Below are 19,614 nucleotides of genomic sequence, written 5' to 3'. Positions count from 1 at the left end.
GGCAATTTAAAATGTATCTCTGTAACTGCAGGTACGAGGTCCTGCAGTTCTGCTGGCTGTCTCCAGACAAGCGAGCCACAGCAGAGGAAGTGCACCGTTTGCTTATCTACCTGCGCATGCAAGGCCAGAAGGACATCGAAGAAGATTTTGAACAACGCTGGGACGCTCTCAAACCTAATCCTTCCACACGACAGACAACTGTTAGCCATTCCTCGTTCCCAATCTTGGAACAGTTTGCTGATGATGCCCTGCGACAAGAGATCGATGAAGTTCTTACGGTTACTGAAACAAGCAAAGGCCTCAGCTTTGAATATGTTTGGGAGGCAGCCAAGCACGACCACTATGATGGCAACCATGGGCGTTCAGGCATTGACACAACGTTGAACTATCACAGCATGTTCTTTCCCGTTTCCAGTGAAGACATCCAGGCCCATTTCCCTGATCCTGTAGCCAGAGCGCCAGGTAAAGAAAGCGATAACACTCCTTCAGGAATTCCTGGGATTGTACCGGTGTTTGATGCACAAAAGCCATCTAATGGAAATGAATATTACATACAACTAGAAGAACAAGGGGAGAGCACCATTGGGGAAGATGGGAACAGAGGGCAAGACATGGACTTCACTTCAGGGCAGCAAGACTTTGTTGTTCTCCAAGATGTCCGTTTGGATGAGTCTAGTACTGATGCTGAGTTTTTCCATCAAAGTATTGACTCCAAGGACTCCTATTTACCAGACAGCCACATCTGGTCATCTCTTGAAAATGACAGTCCTTACCACACCAATATTTTTACTGATGGAGGTTCCAAGCAAGAGGACTCTCCCTCCTGGAGAACAAGTTTTATGGAGCTTCCAGAGCGCAATGGGAACCCTTTCCATGAATGTGCACCATCAGAAGTCCAAGAGGTGGATACAGATAAAAGCTATGGGGATTCTTTTTTAGGGGATTGTTCAGAAGCCCCTCACCTGGCAGATTCTGTGGAAGTGGAGGGAGAGAACACAGATGTGAAGAGGCTTCTGAACACTGAAAAACTAGTTGACAACTTCAAGTTCCTCAAAGAGCAGAGCCTGCTGAAAGGTGGCTCAAGTTTCTCAAGTCCACAGGAGAATTTTCTTTTACCTGGCTTAGCCCATGAACCAGAAGACACATTCAAAATGAATTCTTGGGACAACCTTGAGACTTTAGGCAGCTTAACCACAGCGGACACTTATTTAAAACCTGCAGCAAGTAGCACATCCTCAAGACAGGAACTTTTAGACTCTCCAAGTGCTAGTTTGGGGGAGTTAAGTCAGTCTCTGGTAGAAAATGAGACACTGGTGCCTTTCATTACAGTGGTCACAGAAGATGACACAAGCAACCAGCTGCCAGTTAGAAATAGTTCTTCCACCGAAGACCTTGGTCTGCTGCAATCCTCAGACAGAGGTATAGACTCTGGTTTTGATTCTACCTCAGAGAGGTTTGAGATTATCATCAGTCAAACTGATGGCCACACCACTGCTTTCTCTGAAAGTGCCACTACAGACTTATCGTGCACAGATGCCAAAATTCCCAGCCTTGAAGACGACCTTGGAACCTCAAAGGATAGTGTTCAGCCTATAGAAGGTAAAATGCCTGAAAACCTGCAAGTCCAAGCCCCGTCCTCAGACAATGGACACAGTGAAGACCTAACGAGTAACGATCTGTTGAGTGAACTAATTGAGGATGCAGATATCGAACTGGAAACCACTTTGTCTGACCATGAAGAATCCTTTATGGACACCCATGGGCGTCCTCTTGTGAGATCTTCTCTGTTGGTCTCTGGACCATCTTTGGACCAGATCAGCCAGGACAGTTTACTGGAAGACAGTATGTCCACCACTCTACCAACTGTAGATAATTCAGCCGAGACACCAGACTCTTTAGACTCTCTGGACATCAACAGGCTAGGTGAACAAGGAGAAGAACTAAGTGCGCAAATAGCCCAACACAAACTCCAGCCTCCATACAAAATATCAGACAGCGGGTATGAGACGGAGAACCTGGAGTCTCCTGAGTGGAACTCGCAGCCTAATGTCAAAGACCAGTCCCCTGTTAAAAATGACTTTAGTGTTGCCAAAGAAGAGGAAGAGACAGACGAGCCCACAGCTGCAACAAATCTGGTTCCACCAGAAATCGTCATCTCTGAGGTAGAGGGTGTGCTGGATGCTCAGAGCGAGGATCCCAGTGAGGGGCAGCAACCAGAGCATGTAGCCCATGCTGAGGAGCCACTCATGGGCAGTAACTACAGAGACTCTGCCTACTTCTCAGACAATGAATCAGAACCTGAGAAGAAGTCTGAAGAAACATTTGCGGGAGGTTCTGGTGAAGTCTCGTGGCTGAGGAACTCTACAGACGCAGTCAGCAGGGTTGCTGGTGGTCCGGCGCTGGAGGTTCATGTGGAGAGAGATGTAGATTCTTTATTTTCTCAGTCAGAAGCATCTGTAGCTGCTGAAGCACAGGCCGATGGAGAAACACCTGATCCTCATGTTTCAGGCATATTACCACAAGAAGATTTCACAGAGAAATGTGAGAAGGAGGCGACAGAGTCTACCAACAGTCATAATGAAGATGAACACAACCTGGAGGCATTGAAGGACGTCACATCTCCTAATCAACCAGATCCATTAGAGGATGTAGAAACCTCAACCCCTCTTCCTTCTGCTATTCCTTCAAAGCCACTGCCAGAGAGCGCGGGTCACGCGAAACTAACCAGGACATACGCGAGTGATGGCCATAAAATAAAAGAGCCAGACATGGAGGGGCGTTACCTGGGCAGGCGGGATGGCTCAGGTCTAGATGGACAGGAGGACGGCGTAGATGCAGACGAGGAGGACGAGAACAGCGATGATTCTGATGATGACATCCGAGCATACCAGCTGCACAGCTCCAGCTCAGAAAGTGAGGATGACACCGTGCATACCGTACCACTTATTGTCTCAGATGACAGCAGCGCAAAGAACCTGAAGAGCTTGTTGAAACCCACCACCCTGAACATCCAGACATCATCCTCCCCATTTCCTGCGAGGAGCAGTGCAGATAGCTCCAGAAGAGCTGTGTCTTTCTTCGACGATGTCACTGTCTTCCTGTTTGACCAGGTAAAGAATGGTATATTTTGTTGTAGGTGTAACTAGTAAGCCACCTCTGTGGGGCCAGTCTAAACAAAATGCAACTCCTTCTCATTTAGGAGACCCCCACCAAGGAACTGGGTGACCACTCCTCAGGGTCCAACAGCCAGGCCCCAGAGCTCAGCAGCCCGGGCCCCACTGCCAGCTACCTGAACCGGTTCACCAACTCTGAAAGCTCCACAGATGAAGAAGGTAATAATATATTCCACATAATGTATGCAGCTGCTGAAAATCATCTTTAAAGGATCCTGACTCATTCATTAAATCCCTACAGGTGGTGGTTTTGAGTGGGACGATGACTTCTCCTCCCCAGGGCCTGCCTTCCTGCCGAAGATGGATAGAGACCCCATATCGAAAGCTGTGTCCTCATCTGCAGCGTCTCGCTTTTCCTCTCCACCTCCTGCAGTGGGGCGCACGCTGGAGCCCAGCTGGACCAGCACCTCAAACTACTCCCGTTTCTCCATCTCACCGGCCAGCATCGCCAGCTTCTCCCTCACGCATCTCACCGACTCCGACATCGAACAAGGAGGCAAGTTGAGCGTGCACTCGTACAGAGGAGTAGTTCGACATTTTGGGAAACACACTTATTTGCTTTCTTGCTGACAGTTGGATGAGAAGCTTGATGCCACTCTCATCTCTGTACAATAAATGTGAAGCTATTGCCAGCAGCAGGTCAGTTTGGCATAAGCTGAGGTCTCCACTGAATGCCTGGAAACATAACAGCAACAACACCACTCCAGGAAGTTACTGCACCTGGCAAACATAAGTACATTTCCCCCTGTAAAATCACAACATGCTGTTTTATGTTTCATTTATTCAGATCTAACACACAACATATAACATGTTAATTAGTGAGCTCTAGAGGTGCTGTGGATTTATTTTAACTTTGGGAACGGCTCTTTCCAGTCGTTATGCTGAGCTAAGCTAACCGGCTGCTGGTTGCTGGTAGCTTCATATTTACTGTACACACAAGTGGCATTTAACGAGCAATATTTCCCAAAAATGTCAAACTGTTCCTTTAAAAATGTTTAATTTTTATAGCAGTTAATCTCATCATATTCATTTCAACTTATGCAACTTATGAAAATTATGTTATTGAATTTTACCTTTTATATAAAACCCTAGTGTGAAACATAAATAAGAAGAGAATGCAATTTACTAAATTTGCATTTGCAAATGAACTGTGCTCCTGAGCCCATGTAGTAACATCCTCTATAAAATCATGTGTGTTCACAAAGTGGTGAACCTCGCTCCATACCCAATCATGATACTATCACCTGTTACCAGTCAACCTGTTTACCTGTGGAATGATCCAAACAGGTGTAAAGTTGATGCGGTCAAACATTAAATATGTCTTCTTTGTACAGTTTTCAATGTGAAAAGGAGTATTAAAATTATCACATTATGTTTTATGTCTGTTTTACACAGTTTCCCAGTCTTTTTGGAATCAGGGCTTTAAATGTAAATGACATTGTCACTTCTCTAGCTGATAGCTTCACTGACTACTATTAGCAGATTTAACGTGCACTTGTAGTAATATGAAATAATCATGTTTAAGTAATATCCATCAATCAGTTTACCTTGTTTAAACTCTCGTCATCCTCTTTTGTTCACCTCAGGAAGCAGTGAAGATGGAGAAAAGGACTAGTGTGATAAATGAAGGCACCGTTCATCATCACACTACTGAACAATGAACCTATACTCGCACTTTTTGGGCATGGAGAACTGCTGAATAAGGACAGATGACGCGGCTTGTGGGGCAAACCGCGGATGCTTCTCTCAGGCAGAACTGTTCTTTACCTACACGGAGATGGCCGTGAGAACAATGGCTGCAAACTGACTCTCAGCAAACAGACAGACAAGGTTTGAGCCACATCACCTCTCCAGCTACATCAGTGTGTGTGATTTCAGTTCAGTGCAATTCCACTTGGGAAGAAAAACAAAAAAAAGTTTCTAAATGTTTGCTTTAAAAGACTCATCAAGCACATTCCAGGTGTTTGGCTGCTTCTTTTTGTTGTGCGTCGAAGTGCACTCCTTTTCCAGGACTTTTGCATCACCAAAAAAAAGAAAAAGAAAAGAAAAAAGAAGACTGTTTAGGTTCTGAATTCAACACACTGGGCTGGCAAACTTACCACTACAGCCAAATAGGAATAAGCTCTTTGATTTCAGCAGACCTAAAACTGAAGATCCAAGCTTTTTTTCTCTAACATTGATTCATTTCTCGTTCATGTTGTGCGATTATTTCAGTGGTTGCCTTTTTTTTTTTTTTTTTGGAAGAGTGATTTTTTTTGTTGTTGTTTTTTTTTTTTTCCATAGCCTCTTGTTGGGTGTTCATCAGAGTCTCCTGATTGGAGAGAAACTATGTGTGGTATCCTTCTGTAGCAGCATTTGAATAAGAAGGGTTGAAATTTAGGAAGAGCCATCCATACGTAGGATGATTGACTACCTTAACTGAAAATCCCTCATCAGGGAGGTGACACACTGAGTTCCTTTATTTATGTTTGAAAGGAACAGATACAGTGAGTAGTTTCATATTTTTGAGACATCTCAGTAAGAATGGTTGGTGTTATTAGACAAGGATTGTCCTGTGAATTTGTACAGAGGTGATCCAGCTGGAACACAGCTTACAGCATTTTGTAATGCTTCGTTTTAAGCTCTGAAAATGTGCAGGAAGTTGCTTGGATGGTTTTGTCCCAATTACTCGTCACTGGGTTTTTATCACAGTGCCTGTGATGCTGTAAAAAACAAAACAAAACCCTTCTGCAGTCCTGCGTTTACTATCACTACAAAATTCAAAATCACACGTTCGGTGAGATTGTGTAAAAAGTGGGAGATTTTATTTTTAAATGTCAGAATGAAGAAGTGTAATGAGCTGTTTGTAAACAAATGTGCAATGAGTTTGGTTAATTAGCTAAAATTTGTTCATAGGAAGACCTGGTGAGCGTGGCGGCGGCGTTTCTTTGGTGCAGGGACTTGAATCTTCACTACTAGAACAAAAAGAAAGAAAACTGCTGCTTTTATCAACTTCAGTGTGATGAACAAAGTTGTCTGCCTTTTTTATTATTATTATTTTTTTTTTTTACTTTGTGTCAAACTTAATTAACCTGTTCTGATGGCATTTTCCTCCTTACGGATCCCTTGTCCAGTTGCAATTTTGAGCATTTCATTATTGTGTCTTGTCATGTGCAGGCCATACATCGTCTCTGTGGCTGTACACGGTTGGTTGGGGACGTGTTCGTCATGATCAGTTTCTGTATAAAGCATAATGCAAACAGTTATGGAGCGAGATATGCTCTTCCTCCACCCCAAGGTTTATATGTACAGCTATAAAAACACTGTTCTTTGAAACTGTTGCTTATACAGTTACTGTATGGTTCTTTCTTTTTAAAGACTCAAACACCTAAAGGGTTTGTCACAGACATGATGAACAGCTATACTTCACCTGTAGTAGATAATGTCCATCTCCCCCGCCCGTACAGGAGTCACTGTACAGTATCTTAGACAATGTTAACCTCTGTTAAAAACCAGCAGCCTGTGCTTCAGTTAAACTTGAACATTTATTTAAGGAAATCTTGTTTTATTTGACTACAGTATACATTTGCTTAATCTTGCACATTTGAGAAATGTAACTTAATGTTGAACTGTACTGATGTATGTAAATGTTAATTTTTTTTTCTGTCTGTAAATGGGAAATGATGTAACTGAGTTATAGGTATGAGGTTTCATTTTGTAACTTAAAGCTGAGTTGATCAGAGGAACATATCACACTCGTCGGCTAAAAGCAGTTAAATTAAGACACAAAAGCAGATGTGAAATCATTCTGTCCTTTAAACTTGTAGATTTTAAAAATATTTTTACTTCATATTTATCATGCTTAGTGTAATTGAATGAAATGTTTATAATTACACTGTTTAATATGAAAATAAATGCAAATGAACTTCTAGTTTCTGTGTGGTTGCTGCACGTGCAGCCCTGATTCCAAACAAGCTGGGACGCTGTGAGAAGCATAAAACAGAGTGTGATCATTTGCTAATCCTTTATAATCAATTGAAAACCGTAAAAGACAATATATTTAATGTCTGACCTCATTAACTTTATTGTTTTTTGTAAATATGTGCTTATTCTGAATTTGATTGCAGCAACAAGTTGGGACAGGAGCAACAAAAGCCTGGGAAAGTAGTTGAACGCTCCAAAAACACCTGTTTGGAACATTCCACAGGTAAACAGGTAGATTGGTAACAGGTGAGAGTATCATGACTGGGTAAGAAAGGAGCATCCTGGAAAGACTGGATAAATGATATTGCTACATGAGCTCAGGAACACTTTGTAAATACAGCTAGTTTGCAAAAGCAAATTGTGCTCTGCTTTTGTTTGTGTGTCCCAACTCTTTTGGAATCAGGGTTGTGTGTAGGGGTCCAGGGTCTTGCCAGTTATCCATCCAGACAAAGGAATGACTGCAAGTTACAAAAAGTGACGCTCAGGATGTGGAATGTAAGCACTGTGGTGGGACAGAGCCAGAACTGGAGTGGGAAGTAGCACTGGTGGTGTTGAAACTAATGGGATAGGAGTTGGCCAGGCTGATGAGCTCTGTGCAGGTGAAGGGGCACTCGTGAGGCCTCAGGTGAGCTCTGTTTCGCTCTGGAGAGAAAGGTTGCGCATCTGTAATGAACGGCAGCTCAATGCAGAATAGATACAAGAACATAAACATAGAATATAGTCAATGCACGGCAGACCAAGATGGTCTTGCCATGACCTTTGACTCCCAAAATCTCATCAGTTCATCCTTACATCAAAGTGAACATGTGTGCCAAATTTGCAGGAATCTGTCGAGGGGTTCCTGAGATACCACCTTCACGAGAACGGGACCGACGGACTATCTGAAAACATTACGCTTCCGGCTGTCTGCCAGCGCAGAGGCATAACAACAGCTGCTTAATAGGTACCTGTACGTCGGCTTGATTGGCTTGGAGCTTTCAACCGAATCCCATGGTCTTCCTCAGTCGCTGGAACTTGCTCTGGTGTAACAAACGGTTGTGTATTTCACACAAACGTGGTCAAGAAAGGGTCGCAGCAAGTCCGTTTATTAAAATAAAAACATGTCAGAGTCTGGTGACTCACTGCCTGCTCTCAGCCCACAAACTGCAGACCCACTGAAATGATGTCAGAGCGTACAGCATTATTTTCAGACTTTTATTTCACATCTCAATGCCCTTGTAAGACGAATGTCGAAGACAGTGACATTCAGACCTGCCTCAACAGTCACGGTCATGTCATGGTCGTAGCAGTCACACTATGTGGATGGATATAATACGAACAGGAAGAGCTTTCCTTATTGCAGGCGGATAGAGAGGTATCATCTGCTAATGCGGACTGAATTTTCCATATTTTTCTCTGCAGTCACTTGTGGTTTAGAGAGCATCACATTGTCCTGAAGTGTGGAGATCTCAAATTTTGCCAGTCCTTTTTGAAAAAGCCCCCAATATCAGGAAGGCTTGTCGGAGCAATACGGGCGAAAAACACTCCAAACACATAATACGCCAAAACATGGAGAGACAAAAATCAACAAATGCATAATAAATAAATGAATAAATAAATGAAATCACATGCAAATGTATGACAGGCAAAAACAAACAAAAGCAAACAAGATTCTAGAAACCAAAGACGATTTGGGCTTCAGCGGGACTGTGTGTGTGAAGTGAGTTTGGTACCCCAGCCATAGCCCTTTATCAAAGCCCCACCCTTTTAGGTTTTCACAGGGTATTGTATAGAAGAATAAAAGCTATTGCTAGGTCCCCAAACACCCCATAGCAAAAGCCTAGTAAGAGCAAACACATGCACTCACTTTGATCCCACGAGACATCACTTCTTAAAAGCTCTTGTGCTCCCTTTTTGTCGTCGCTGCATACCGACGCGATTTCTGCCTGAGAAACGAGCCCCAGGGCGGAACATTCATCCATCGATCAAGAGTCAAATCCAACCAAGACACACAGTAGAAACTCAGTGGTGTGATTGTGCATTCCCTTGCCGTGAAGGGAGGGGGGCCTGTGGGAAGGGTCTGAGGAGAGAAATGTGGGTCCAGGCACAAACCGGGCCGGGGGCGGAGGAAGTGACGGGCGGGCGCTTACACGCCCACGGCGTTCCCGTTCACTTGTGTTGGAGGCCGCGGGGGTCCGATGGGAGGAGGGTGGGGTGCGCGGGGAGCCTCCGCTGAGTTCCCCCTCACACTGATGTGCTCCCATCCTCCCTGGAGGCAAAACGCACACAAATGCACGATTTACTCTTGTCAGAGTAACATTCACTAAAAGCCACGTCCTGAGATGAACACACCGTAGAAAAATACACCTTTCTGAATAAGAACATCTTTGAACTCCTTGAGTATCAGCATTAAAAGCAGTTATCATTATGATCATGGACTCACCCCGATGCCGTAGTCCCAGGACTGGCCCTTGGGCTGCATGGGTCCCACTCCCAGCCTGTGGCAGACAGCTCCAGGAGTCTCAGCAGGAAAGCCTGGAACTCCGTCTGCTATGATCCACACCTGGAGAGAACAACAGCGCTGAGCCAGCCGTGGTTTATCACCCAATATAATTCACAGTCGGACCCCACAGTCACGCTCCATGCTGATAAAACTTGTCTTTGGTTGATAAATCAAGTGTCTCAACCTGACTTCCTGTCTGCTTGACAGTGGCAGCTGCGGTGACACTGACCTGATCCAGCGGACCCACAGACACCTTGGTGACGTTGTTAGAGATGAGTTCCCAGGCGGAGCCCTGAGGGTAGCTGGGGGTGAGGCCCTGTCTGTACCACAAGTTACCTACAAAACGGTTGTAAAGATTTCAGTGCGTTATCTCCAATTTTGAAGAGTCTTTTGGCTGTAAAAAAGCAAAAACTGCTACTCACTGTTTTCATCCACAGCGAAGACAGACGTCCGTCCAACAGACAGCTGTCTGAGAGTCTGTCGAGGGGGGGACGGGATGTGATACCAGCATTCTCCTGCAGAGGGACAAGACAGCTGCAGGTTTGGCTCTGTTTGTTCTAAAGGTGCCTGGTGCATGTACTCAAACAGTAAAACCATCACTGCTGCAGGCAGGAGGTCAGACTTTATTCAGACTTGTTGTCTTGCAGGTGCGACACATTACAGCATCACCTGAGTTTCACAGCTTCAACCGACCTGCAGGGTTTTGTGGGGAAACGGATCCTCTGTAGAACACGGCGCCGTCCTTGGCGATGGCCCACACCTGGTTGGCTCCTCCGATGGAGATGGACTTGAAGGGCTGGTCCGTGCCCACGTGCAGCCAGGAGCTGCCCTGTGGGATCAGACACACCGGAGTTAGAGAGGAAGCACAGATGAACGCGAGCCGGCACTTTATCGTGGTTATGTTCTCACCGCGGGGTTTTGAGGGCTGACTCCCAGACGACACAGGACATCTCCCTTGTCACTGAGGGCCCAGACCGGGACCTGCTCCATCCTGCTCTGGGCCAGGCACGGCATCAGAGAGATGTCAATCAGAGGGATGGGTGGGACCTGCTGCCACGGGCCCCTCAGTGTGATCTTGCACTTCCTGTACGCAGAACAGATGTGATTAACTGAACAGACCACAGAAGCGTGTGAGAGCATGTGTTTCATTACCTCGTCCATCTTCGGCGCCTCACAAAGTCTTTCATGGTTTTGTGGCCGTGAAATGTCCTGTAGGAGAGAGATGAGTCAGGCAGATGGCACAGAGCGCTTTCTTACAGCATCCTGAGAAACGAAAGTAACGTACACGGGGAAGTCTGCGGCGTACTGCCAGCCCTCTTTGTCCGTCCCTCCGGGGACGTTGTAGTCTACAGCCCACTCCGACACCTGAAACACAGTGTGGAGAATTAGCTGGCAACGGAAAAAAAAATAAAAGAAACAAGTGCGCGGAAGGAATTTTGACTCGAATCCCACCTACCCAGGACCACTGAGGGGAGGGCGGGTGCGTGTTGCCTTTGGTGCACTCCTTCAGGCCACTCTCGTCACTCCACATAGGGCGGTCTGTGGGGAGGCCCCTGGAGCCACGAAACGAAACGTCTTTTAACGAGCACAAATACAAAGACCAAGACAAGCTGCAAGGACTTCACCGCGGAGCTAAAATGTTCCTACTTGTCTGTATATCCGGTCATAGGGTTCCATCTTTGATTCTCATACACGTGAACGCTCCTGACATCAGTCTGCTGGTGCATCTGAGCCGCATCTCCTGCAGGAAACACATGGACGAGTAAAACGTTGCACATTTGTGTGCGGACGTCATCTCATCGCAGCTGCAATAGATGGTTGAGGTTTGAACCATGCTAAGCAACTGCACACAAAACTACAAGCTGCTAGCGAGAAGATACTGCAGTTGTCACACATACATTTTATGCTGATCAGCTAATTGATTAGTTGGTTCAACAGTTGTAATAAAGACATGTAAGACTGGGAAAAAGGTCATTTAAAAGGATTCAACAGAAGTGTGCACATATCAGAGGTGGGAGACTTGTGTCACATGACTTGACTCGAGTCAGATTCAAATCACAAATTTGAGGACTTGAGACTTGATTTAACACTGATAAAAGACTCGACTCTGACTTGGTATTCATGACTTTAGACTTGACTCAGACTTGAGGCAGTTGACTTAAAAGGGCTTTTTTAAAATTAAATACTAAGAGATCTGAGGTACGTGAATCTTTTTAGCTAACTTCTTAGCTGGTCAGACGTCAACGCCTTGCTTGAACTTGACTTTGTTGAGACTGGCACAGGTGTGACTTTCTCCCACCTCTGGCATTTATCCACCTGGAGGAGATGATGTGGGGAAACATATGGCCACATGTCTACAGGGGCATGTTTACCCGGGGTGGGCTGCTGCCCATTGCGCCCACTGTAGACCCAGGCGGTGCCGTCCCACCCGATGCCCCACACCAGCCCCAGACTGTTAGACTCTACACAGCGCAGGTGACCCGGGACCTGGCGCCAGAACCTGCAGCACCATACAGCGGAAGCACCCAGCGTTAGCCACATCGTTGTCGTCACACACACAGTCTGACAGAGCACATTAGCAGCACAGGTAATACCCGCTCTCAGCAGGCAGGGCGGGGTGTTAGCACGTTAGTGAGCACAATTAAGACAACGCAGCTGATGAGAGAGAATGAAAACAAATATAACAGGCTGAATTTCTATCACTCTCACATGAGGTCACAGGACAGCGTGTGTGCAGCTGCCTCCAGGGAGAAGGATGGCTCGTGGACCATGATGTCCCCCTTTGAGGTCGTGGACCACAGGGCCTGTCTGGACGGGGGACCTGTGATCCCTCGACACTCACAGCAGCAGTCAGACAGCAGGATCAGCTGCAGACACAGGACAACAGCGGGGAATACGATCAGCAGGTGGCTTTAGGTAGTAGATGTAAAAATGATGGGTGCTTGTGTGTAGCTGTCACCCAGTCTTTCATGTCCTTCTCATTGTGTGCTGCCAGCACCAGAGGCCACCTCTGCTTCGTCCTTTGGGCTGTGTACACAGCAAAGGCATAGTGGCAGTCCCTGAGCACCGGAACCAGCGCCGTCACTTCACTGATAAACACCTGAAGGTGCTGATCGATGAGAAAAGAAAACGAACATCAGCCATGGCACAGCTGTGTCGCTATGACAATTCAACTGACCATGACTTCACAGCAAAACTGACCTTTTTCTCGTCATACTGAGTGTAGTAGACAAAGAAAATGCTGTCCTTCCTGCCGTCGGACTTGGTGGACTGCTCCAGAGCTACGCCCACATCCACCCAGCGCTGAGGCTTCCAGTCCCTCCACCAGCGCAGCGAGCCTTTACGAACCCACACCGACTGGAAGGCGAGGTCACATGTCGACACAGAGACGGAAAATGTGAGACGCAGTGCAGTCAGTTATTATCAAAGAGGAGCAAAACCAGCCTTACGTTGCTTCTCTCCAGCGGTTTCTTGCTGATCTCCTCTCTGTGCTCCTGCTGCTGCTGCTGCTCGCTCCAGGCTGCTGACTGCACCGGGGTCAGCGACAGCGAGCTGGTGAGAGGACCTGACAGGGGGACGCACAAACGAGACGTTTAGACAGACGACCACAGAGGTGACGGTACAGTACGTCTCTAAAACCAGAGGACGCCACACACAGCGTACAACATTCAAACATAGACATACACGTATAAGCTGACAATCAACGGTGTCGTATAACGCTATTAATTTGGGAATTAAATCTTAAAATCCACATACCTGTGGGGCTGAGCCAGCTGATCTGCGAGCTCGCGTCCACGTCACAGCCGCCACCAGAGATCCAGGTCCACACTGGCCCGTCCTCTTCTCCGACACCCTGAGACGTCTCCAGAGTCCCCAGAGCGTAGGTGGCGGCAGCACCGCCGTGGCCCAGCGAGAGCCTTGCTGCCTGGGCACTTCGAGCCGCCTCTGCCCCCTCCAGATCCACGTTCATCCAAGGGACGTCCTGTCCTACAGCCTCAGGGGTGGGGAGTACCGGCGCAGGGGACAGCTCCTCGCCTTCTTCCTGCGGCACCTCTGTGATGGATGTCTGAGGTGTGGAAGTTTTGTCGCGGTCTGAGACCAGGCTGTTTATGAAGCTGTCGCTGGCGGGGATGAATGGTTTGGGGGCATCCTGTTGGGGGGCTGAGGGGGTGTCCTCTGTTTTCAGGGTAGGTGCAGGTGCGTCGGCTGCCCCTAAAGGGACCACAGAGGGGGCTGCTGCCTCCAGGACCGGGGTGTCATCAGTGCTGGTTTGTGGGTCGGGAGGACCTAACTCCGAGTCCGAGTCGGTGCAGCTGAGAACTGAGCCTTGTGAGGCCTCGGTCAGCTGGCCGCTGAACTCACGATCATTCCTATCAAACAGCAAACACATAGACGGAGCAGGAAAAAAAGATGTAAAAAGCCGGCTTTGTTACCAGATTCAAGAGGATTCATGTCGATTACTCACACAGACCTGGGTACAATAACTTCTGTACTGTTGCCCCACTGTGCAGAAACAGGGATCCAGCCGCTGCCGCTTGGTTCAGACAGGGTCACGCCCATTCTGAAATACAGGCCGCGGTCCTCACCTACCGCCCACACCTGACCAAGAGGAAACAACACAGAACAACAGAGGTGAGACGCGGTGATCTCACCAACATATCTGCTGAAACACGTCACCTTTATTCACTGAGCCATTCAATAAAGTCACACAGTGGCCGCACGGAGGGAACATGAGAACGCAAACAAACTAACAGGACAAACGTGGCAGAATCCTAATAAACGCCAGTTAAATTAAACTTTTATTCCCTCTTCAAAGATCTATCAGAGGCACTAGTAGGACACAGACAACTGTTACTTTATAAGGCCATATACTGTAACACTGGCGCCCGCCACCTCACACAAGCCACGTCCAGAATTACAGGCCTGAAATATGAAATATGGGATATGATGACGACGGCTTGGCCAGCTTCTAATTAGGGAGTCTCCCATATGTCAGGCCAGTGGGGATATAGTCTGCGGATATATAAGGCTGGGCCTGAGGTGCTACTGCTGGGACATTGGCTGGAACGGGTGGCTGTGCTCGTGTTACAGGGCAGCAGTGGGGCAGGACTAGACGCTGGAGGGAGAAGGGCTGGCGGAGGTGGGTGGGGGGGTGACCAGGGGTGAGAGACAGAAAGGGAGGTGTGAGATGTGGGTTTGCAGTGCTAGCAAAGTCCTCAGCAGTGAGATACAGAGCGAAGACTTTGTGCCCCTGACCCCAGCCCTGATCTGGCTCGTCTTGAAACCAGATCCGCAGTCGAGGCTGAAGTGAATCAGTCAGAGGGAAAGCGGCTCGACTGCAGAGGCTGGCCAGGCTGCACACGGGCTACAGTAAAGGCTTTGAAAAGCTGGCGAGCTTATGCTAAATTATAATCTTAATCATAAAATCGAATTGGCAAAAAACTAGTGTACCTTGACACGTTGTTTTTTTTATGTCTAATGTGTTTCATGTGTACAAAAGAGCTGCTTATGAACACAGTTACATTATGCGGGTGACTTTTGGTGTCTTCTGAATTACGCCTTCACAATGAGAAGCAACAAAGCATGACAAAGCTCTCATCAAAAAGGTGTGATGGTGCCACTGTCACCAGAAATCTTTTTACCTGGTCATTGAGTCCGACATCTACCATCATCATCTCCCCTCCGATGCTGATCCAGCCGGAGCCACAGGGGTTGTGGGAGTTCACGCCCCGCCTGAACCACACCTAGAAACAGGCGCAGGCACAGGTGTGTTAAAGGAGCGACGAACGGCAGCCATTCAGAGTTTTACACGCGTGAGGAGCATTGATCCACCTTATAGTCTTTAGTGACCACCCAGACCACACTGATTCCAACAGCCACGTGAAGCGCTTCCACCTCCTTTCCTGGTGATTCCACCTCGACCCACGATGTTCCTGACGGAGGAAGAAAACGCTGTCACCATTTCTGTGGTGGTTTCAGTTGTTTTCTAACCCTACAAGGCCAAACCTTCAAAAAACATCCACATTTACACCGTTATATTTGACTTCTTGGGCTCTTAGTCTTTATAAGATAAGAAGGGTTATTTAAAAAAAACAAAAAGGGGGAAAAGACAAGATAACCGAAAATCTTTTTTTGGGGTAAATGTGAACCACGATGACTGCTGACCAGTCGGGCTGTCCAGGCTGAGGCCAGTACGGACCAGCAGGTTCCCGTCCCAGAGTAAAGTCCACAGCAGGTCTCCGGGGCCGGCAGATAACTGAGCCACCTCCTTGGGCACCTCCACTTCCTCCCAGCTGGAGCCCTCTGGGACCCGAGGGTGGATGCCCTCCCTGAACCACACCTGCAGGGTAAAGATGAGGGAGGGATACGCTCCACATCTTAAAATGATACATCCATAATAACCGTATTATGTAAAAATGTAGTTTTAGCTGTGCTCTAAAAAAACTTACATTTGGTGCATTAAGTCAAACAGGAATTAATTGGCTCAAGAGGGAATTGTATGAAGTCGTGCCGCCCTCTGCTGGTCGAAAGGGTGAATTGCACATACAGCAGGACAGCCGCCTGTTGCTGCAGTTTCTGACTGTGATCCAAATCATTTCATTGATTCATTGATCACATTCATATGTGAAACAGTGTGTTTGCTTGAGACATATTATGCTGTATAGAGTGTTCAACGGTGCTGTTAGAGGTTGTCGATGGGGAAAATACACACAAGAGGAGGACGTATTCAGCTTTTTAAAAAAATTTTACAGTCATAACGTTATTTTGACCTATGTTATGGTTTTTTTAATAAACCCAAAGGCTGCAAATTCTCAAGGTTAAAGCATTCTCCTTAAGTTGGTCAGTAGACTCACCTGTCCTTGCTGGGACACGCCCCACAGGTAGGGATATCTTCCTGACTGGTCACTCATCTCCCAGCCACCACAGCTTATGTCACAGAGCGGCAGTGGGGGCTTCTTGGGATTGTCCAGGGGGATCTGCAGGGAGACGGTGACTTGACTCTTTAGTCTGACTTGTACTCAACTTAAACAGACATAAAGTATAAGGAGAGAGAGTCCAGACCTTCGCCCAGGTGCCTTGTGCTATGTATCTCCTGTAGCGGATCCACCGCCTGCGACGAACACAAGAGTTCCACTTCTTGTCCGGGGAGAAGTTGGCCGGGAAATCCACTGCATACTCCCAGCCCTGAGGAGCATCGTGAGGCATTTCATATTTCATTCATTAAAATTGGAAATACAGCAAGCAGGAGAAGAAGCACTGAGATGAATTGAAAGGACTGCGCGTGTTGATGTGCCGTTTCTTACCCCAGTCTGGCTGGGTTCTCCTCCACAGCTCTGATCCACATACCAGTCCCCCTCCCACTCCCAGCTCCGGGAGGGCAGCTCAAAGCTGTGGAGCGGCTGAGGATTCATCCCGGTCACGTCACTCCACGGCCAGCGGTCGGTGGGCAGCAGTGTGTCGGTGAAGCTGTCCACTGGGTTCCACCTCTGCAAACACACACGCATACAGAGCAACTTCAGCACTGACACCCCTCAGCGTCCACGCTCTAAGTGTAACAGCATGCAGCCTGGGCCCACCTGGTTCTCATAGGTCTCCTCCCGGTAGCGGATGGGGGTCTCGCTGGGCATCATGTTGAGGTAAATACGGTGGTCACAGCCGATGCCCCAGCAGCGCCCCTTCCCCGCAGTGACGCGCTTCAGCTCCAGCAGCACGTCGTCTGCTCGCTCCCACCGCTGGCCAGCTGTGGACAGGCTGTACACCCTGCCATACACGTCCACGGCCCACAGCAGCGTGATGGGCATGATGGCCCTGAACAAAGACAGAAACACAGCGCTCATTCTTCCAGGCTGTCTGGTGTTTACTTTACGACTCTGTGTACGTCAGATTTATTGACATCCTACAGGCCACATTTGCATTTAGAGTCATCCTTGAAAAGTTATGTTCCCACTCTGGTACCTTGCATCACCATAAGAACGAGGATTACATCCAGATTACATATATTAATATTTGTCAATATATTGTGTCTGTGTGGAGCGTGGAGGGGATGACAACACCATTTGTGTAATTTTGCATTGGATAATGACAATAAGATGAACCTTGATATTGTCAGAATTCAGTGGTTAAAATTTGAATTTGAAATTGTCATAATTCTGCAATTAACAAAATTAATTTTGTTTATCGCAACTTTACATTCAAAGTTTTGACTTCCTTCCTGAATTCTGACTTTATTCTTAAACTATTCCCTGAGCTTTTTTCTTGGGCTTCTTACTTTTTCCTCAAAAGCATCATGAGATTAACTTCTGACTTTGTTTTTCCCACAACTGACCACTAAAAAGAGCCAAAGGTGTTTTAATTTGAAATTTCTGAACGGAAGTCTTCCTTTTATTTTGGCTGGCCAGCTTGACACTTGCTTTATCGACTGATACTAATCCGCTACGATATTGACTGTCACTGTGGCTGGCATATTCATTCAAACAGGCCTCTGCTCTGCTCATTTGAACAAATGGACAATATGTGGCGCAAACAAGCAGCTTGAACATTATTCTCAAATTCACATAGACGGAAACAGTGGCTGTAAAGACAGAGAAATAACCTGGAGTGAACATATCACATTACATAGTTTTTCTAAGACTATAATCGCCTAGAATAAACTTAATGTCGATGGCAGCCTGCAGTGGAGCTCCAGTAAATCCACTATCAAAAACACTGCGGACTCAGACAGCAGCCTACCTGAATACTGGTGTCCGATGCGCGGTTGTCAGGGGAAAATCAACAGAGGTGTCATCATGACATCAAGTGCGCCAGCCGACACCTGCCGAGGGCCACGCTGGGACACGTTCAACATGTTAAAAAGCCACGTTAAACAGCAGCAGAGGGAGTGACAGCACGCGATGCAGCGGAACGGCACAAACAGCTGATATGGATGCCGCAAAGTCGGCTATAAGCTGTTTACATGTCCGGGGAGCAGGCGGCGGTCAGGCGGCCCGCAGAGGTCTCTCACACACACGCACACGCGCGCGCGCGCGCGGCAGCTACTTACAGGTGAGGCTCTGTCACGAGCGACAGCTCTGCAGAGGGACGCCGGACTCATCCGAGCACATTCCGCCACCGCTGTTTAATTCACATTCTGGACCAGAGGAATCCGTCAAAGTCTCGAGTCCACAACAGGAAATGGACGAAGCGCTGCTCTGATTGGTTGAGGCTATGCGGGAGTGTGGGATCTCGTGCTGCTATTGGTCGAACGCAGCAGCCCTCTGGTGTTTTTTTTTCGACGGCTGATTGACGCGCATATTTCAATAATTTATTCAGCGCCAAATGAATTATTGAAGCGAAAGGTTTGGTTTTACGTGTTTGGCTACAGTATATTTAATGCAAGGAAAAGAGTCTGAGCCACTCAGGTCTGTATGCACAACACAAAGAGCCCGCAGCCCAACAACACTGGTGAGGAAGGCGGAAAGAAACTTTCCACTGTGGCCAGCTCTGCTAAATATCGCTGATGTTCCTATAAAGTTAATGACATGATGCTGCTTTTCAGGGTGGACCCCCCCCCCCCAGTCAGCTCCCTCATCCCCCGGGGGTCCAGGGTTCAGCACCTCGGACAGAGCGGACCAGGATGCTATAAGTGATCCACCTGGGGCTGTAGAGTCCTAATGTATGGGTGGGGTCCTGACCTGGATTCAAAATGTTACTAAAAAAAGGTGTGAAAACTGTGACATATTATTTTCTGTGATTATCAGAAAATGTGCAAAAACTGATGCATCAACATGTACATTTCATTTTGTACTACTTTATAGGCAGTTTAGCCCAGGGGTGTTCCAAACTTGGGGTTGAGGCCCCTGCAAGAGGTCACAAGATGAATCTGAGGGGTCTACTTGTTTTCAGGATTTTTGTGAAATATGAGATAATTTGACCTTTTTTGCCTCAAACTGTTTTTTTTAAATGAGATCATGTGAGTTCAGAGGACACATGCCTTTGTGGTTGAACTCTGTACACAAA

At 47.2% G+C, this 19,614-nt stretch overlaps 2 protein-coding genes across 2 annotated transcripts in view; one reads left to right on the top strand and one right to left on the bottom strand.

The window, feature by feature from the left end:
• Positions 1 to 7,083, top strand: part of lmtk2 (lemur tyrosine kinase 2) — a 28,980-nt gene extending 21,897 nt beyond the window's left edge. The window contains exons 11-14 of the mRNA XM_041957675.1: positions 32 to 3,110; positions 3,200 to 3,332; positions 3,415 to 3,669; positions 4,760 to 7,083. Coding sequence (XP_041813609.1) covers positions 32 to 3,110; positions 3,200 to 3,332; positions 3,415 to 3,669; positions 4,760 to 4,788 — 3,496 coding nt within the window. The 3' untranslated portion in view covers positions 4,789 to 7,083. The remainder of the gene's footprint in view (positions 1 to 31; positions 3,111 to 3,199; positions 3,333 to 3,414; positions 3,670 to 4,759) is intronic.
• Positions 7,084 to 8,212: 1,129 nt separating this feature from the next.
• On the bottom strand, positions 8,213 to 18,738 carry tecpr1b (tectonin beta-propeller repeat containing 1b). The gene is made up of 25 exons (XM_041957229.1): positions 18,349 to 18,738; positions 17,196 to 17,427; positions 16,923 to 17,105; positions 16,681 to 16,803; positions 16,473 to 16,595; positions 15,784 to 15,958; positions 15,451 to 15,551; positions 15,261 to 15,362; positions 14,090 to 14,217; positions 13,375 to 13,988; positions 13,068 to 13,183; positions 12,820 to 12,975; positions 12,578 to 12,727; positions 12,328 to 12,485; positions 11,991 to 12,118; positions 11,266 to 11,359; positions 11,075 to 11,171; positions 10,904 to 10,983; positions 10,771 to 10,827; positions 10,528 to 10,702; positions 10,312 to 10,447; positions 10,041 to 10,133; positions 9,848 to 9,954; positions 9,559 to 9,678; positions 8,213 to 9,384 (listed from the first exon to the last, which is right to left on the bottom strand). The coding sequence occupies exons 2-25, from the start codon at positions 17,418 to 17,420 to the stop codon at positions 9,262 to 9,264; spliced, it is 3,564 nt and encodes a 1,187-aa protein (XP_041813163.1). The 5' UTR covers positions 17,421 to 17,427; positions 18,349 to 18,738; the 3' UTR covers positions 8,213 to 9,261.
• Between the last annotated feature and the right edge of the window lie 876 nt (positions 18,739 to 19,614).

Source organism: Chelmon rostratus, chromosome 17 (assembly GCF_017976325.1).
Source record: "Chelmon rostratus isolate fCheRos1 chromosome 17, fCheRos1.pri, whole genome shotgun sequence".
NCBI classification, from domain to species: domain Eukaryota; kingdom Metazoa; phylum Chordata; class Actinopteri; order Chaetodontiformes; family Chaetodontidae; genus Chelmon; species Chelmon rostratus.
This window is presented reverse-complemented; position numbering and strand designations above follow the sequence as displayed.

What these genes read in the sequence shown, in the direction of transcription:
- tecpr1b (XM_041957229.1), bottom strand. Translation starts at nt 17,420, where the DNA reads ATGCCCATCACGCTGCTGTGGGCCGTGGACGTGTATGGCAGGGTGTAC. An exon ending in ACGCTGTCCTGTGACCTCAT is followed by an intron (nt 12,119 to 12,327) that starts GTGAGAGTGATA and finishes ATGGTGCTGCAG; the next exon opens with GTTCTGGCGCCAGGTCCCGG. An exon ending in CCTGGGACTACGGCATCGGG is followed by an intron (nt 9,385 to 9,558) that starts GTGAGTCCATGA and finishes TTTTGCCTCCAG; the next exon opens with GGAGGATGGGAGCACATCAG.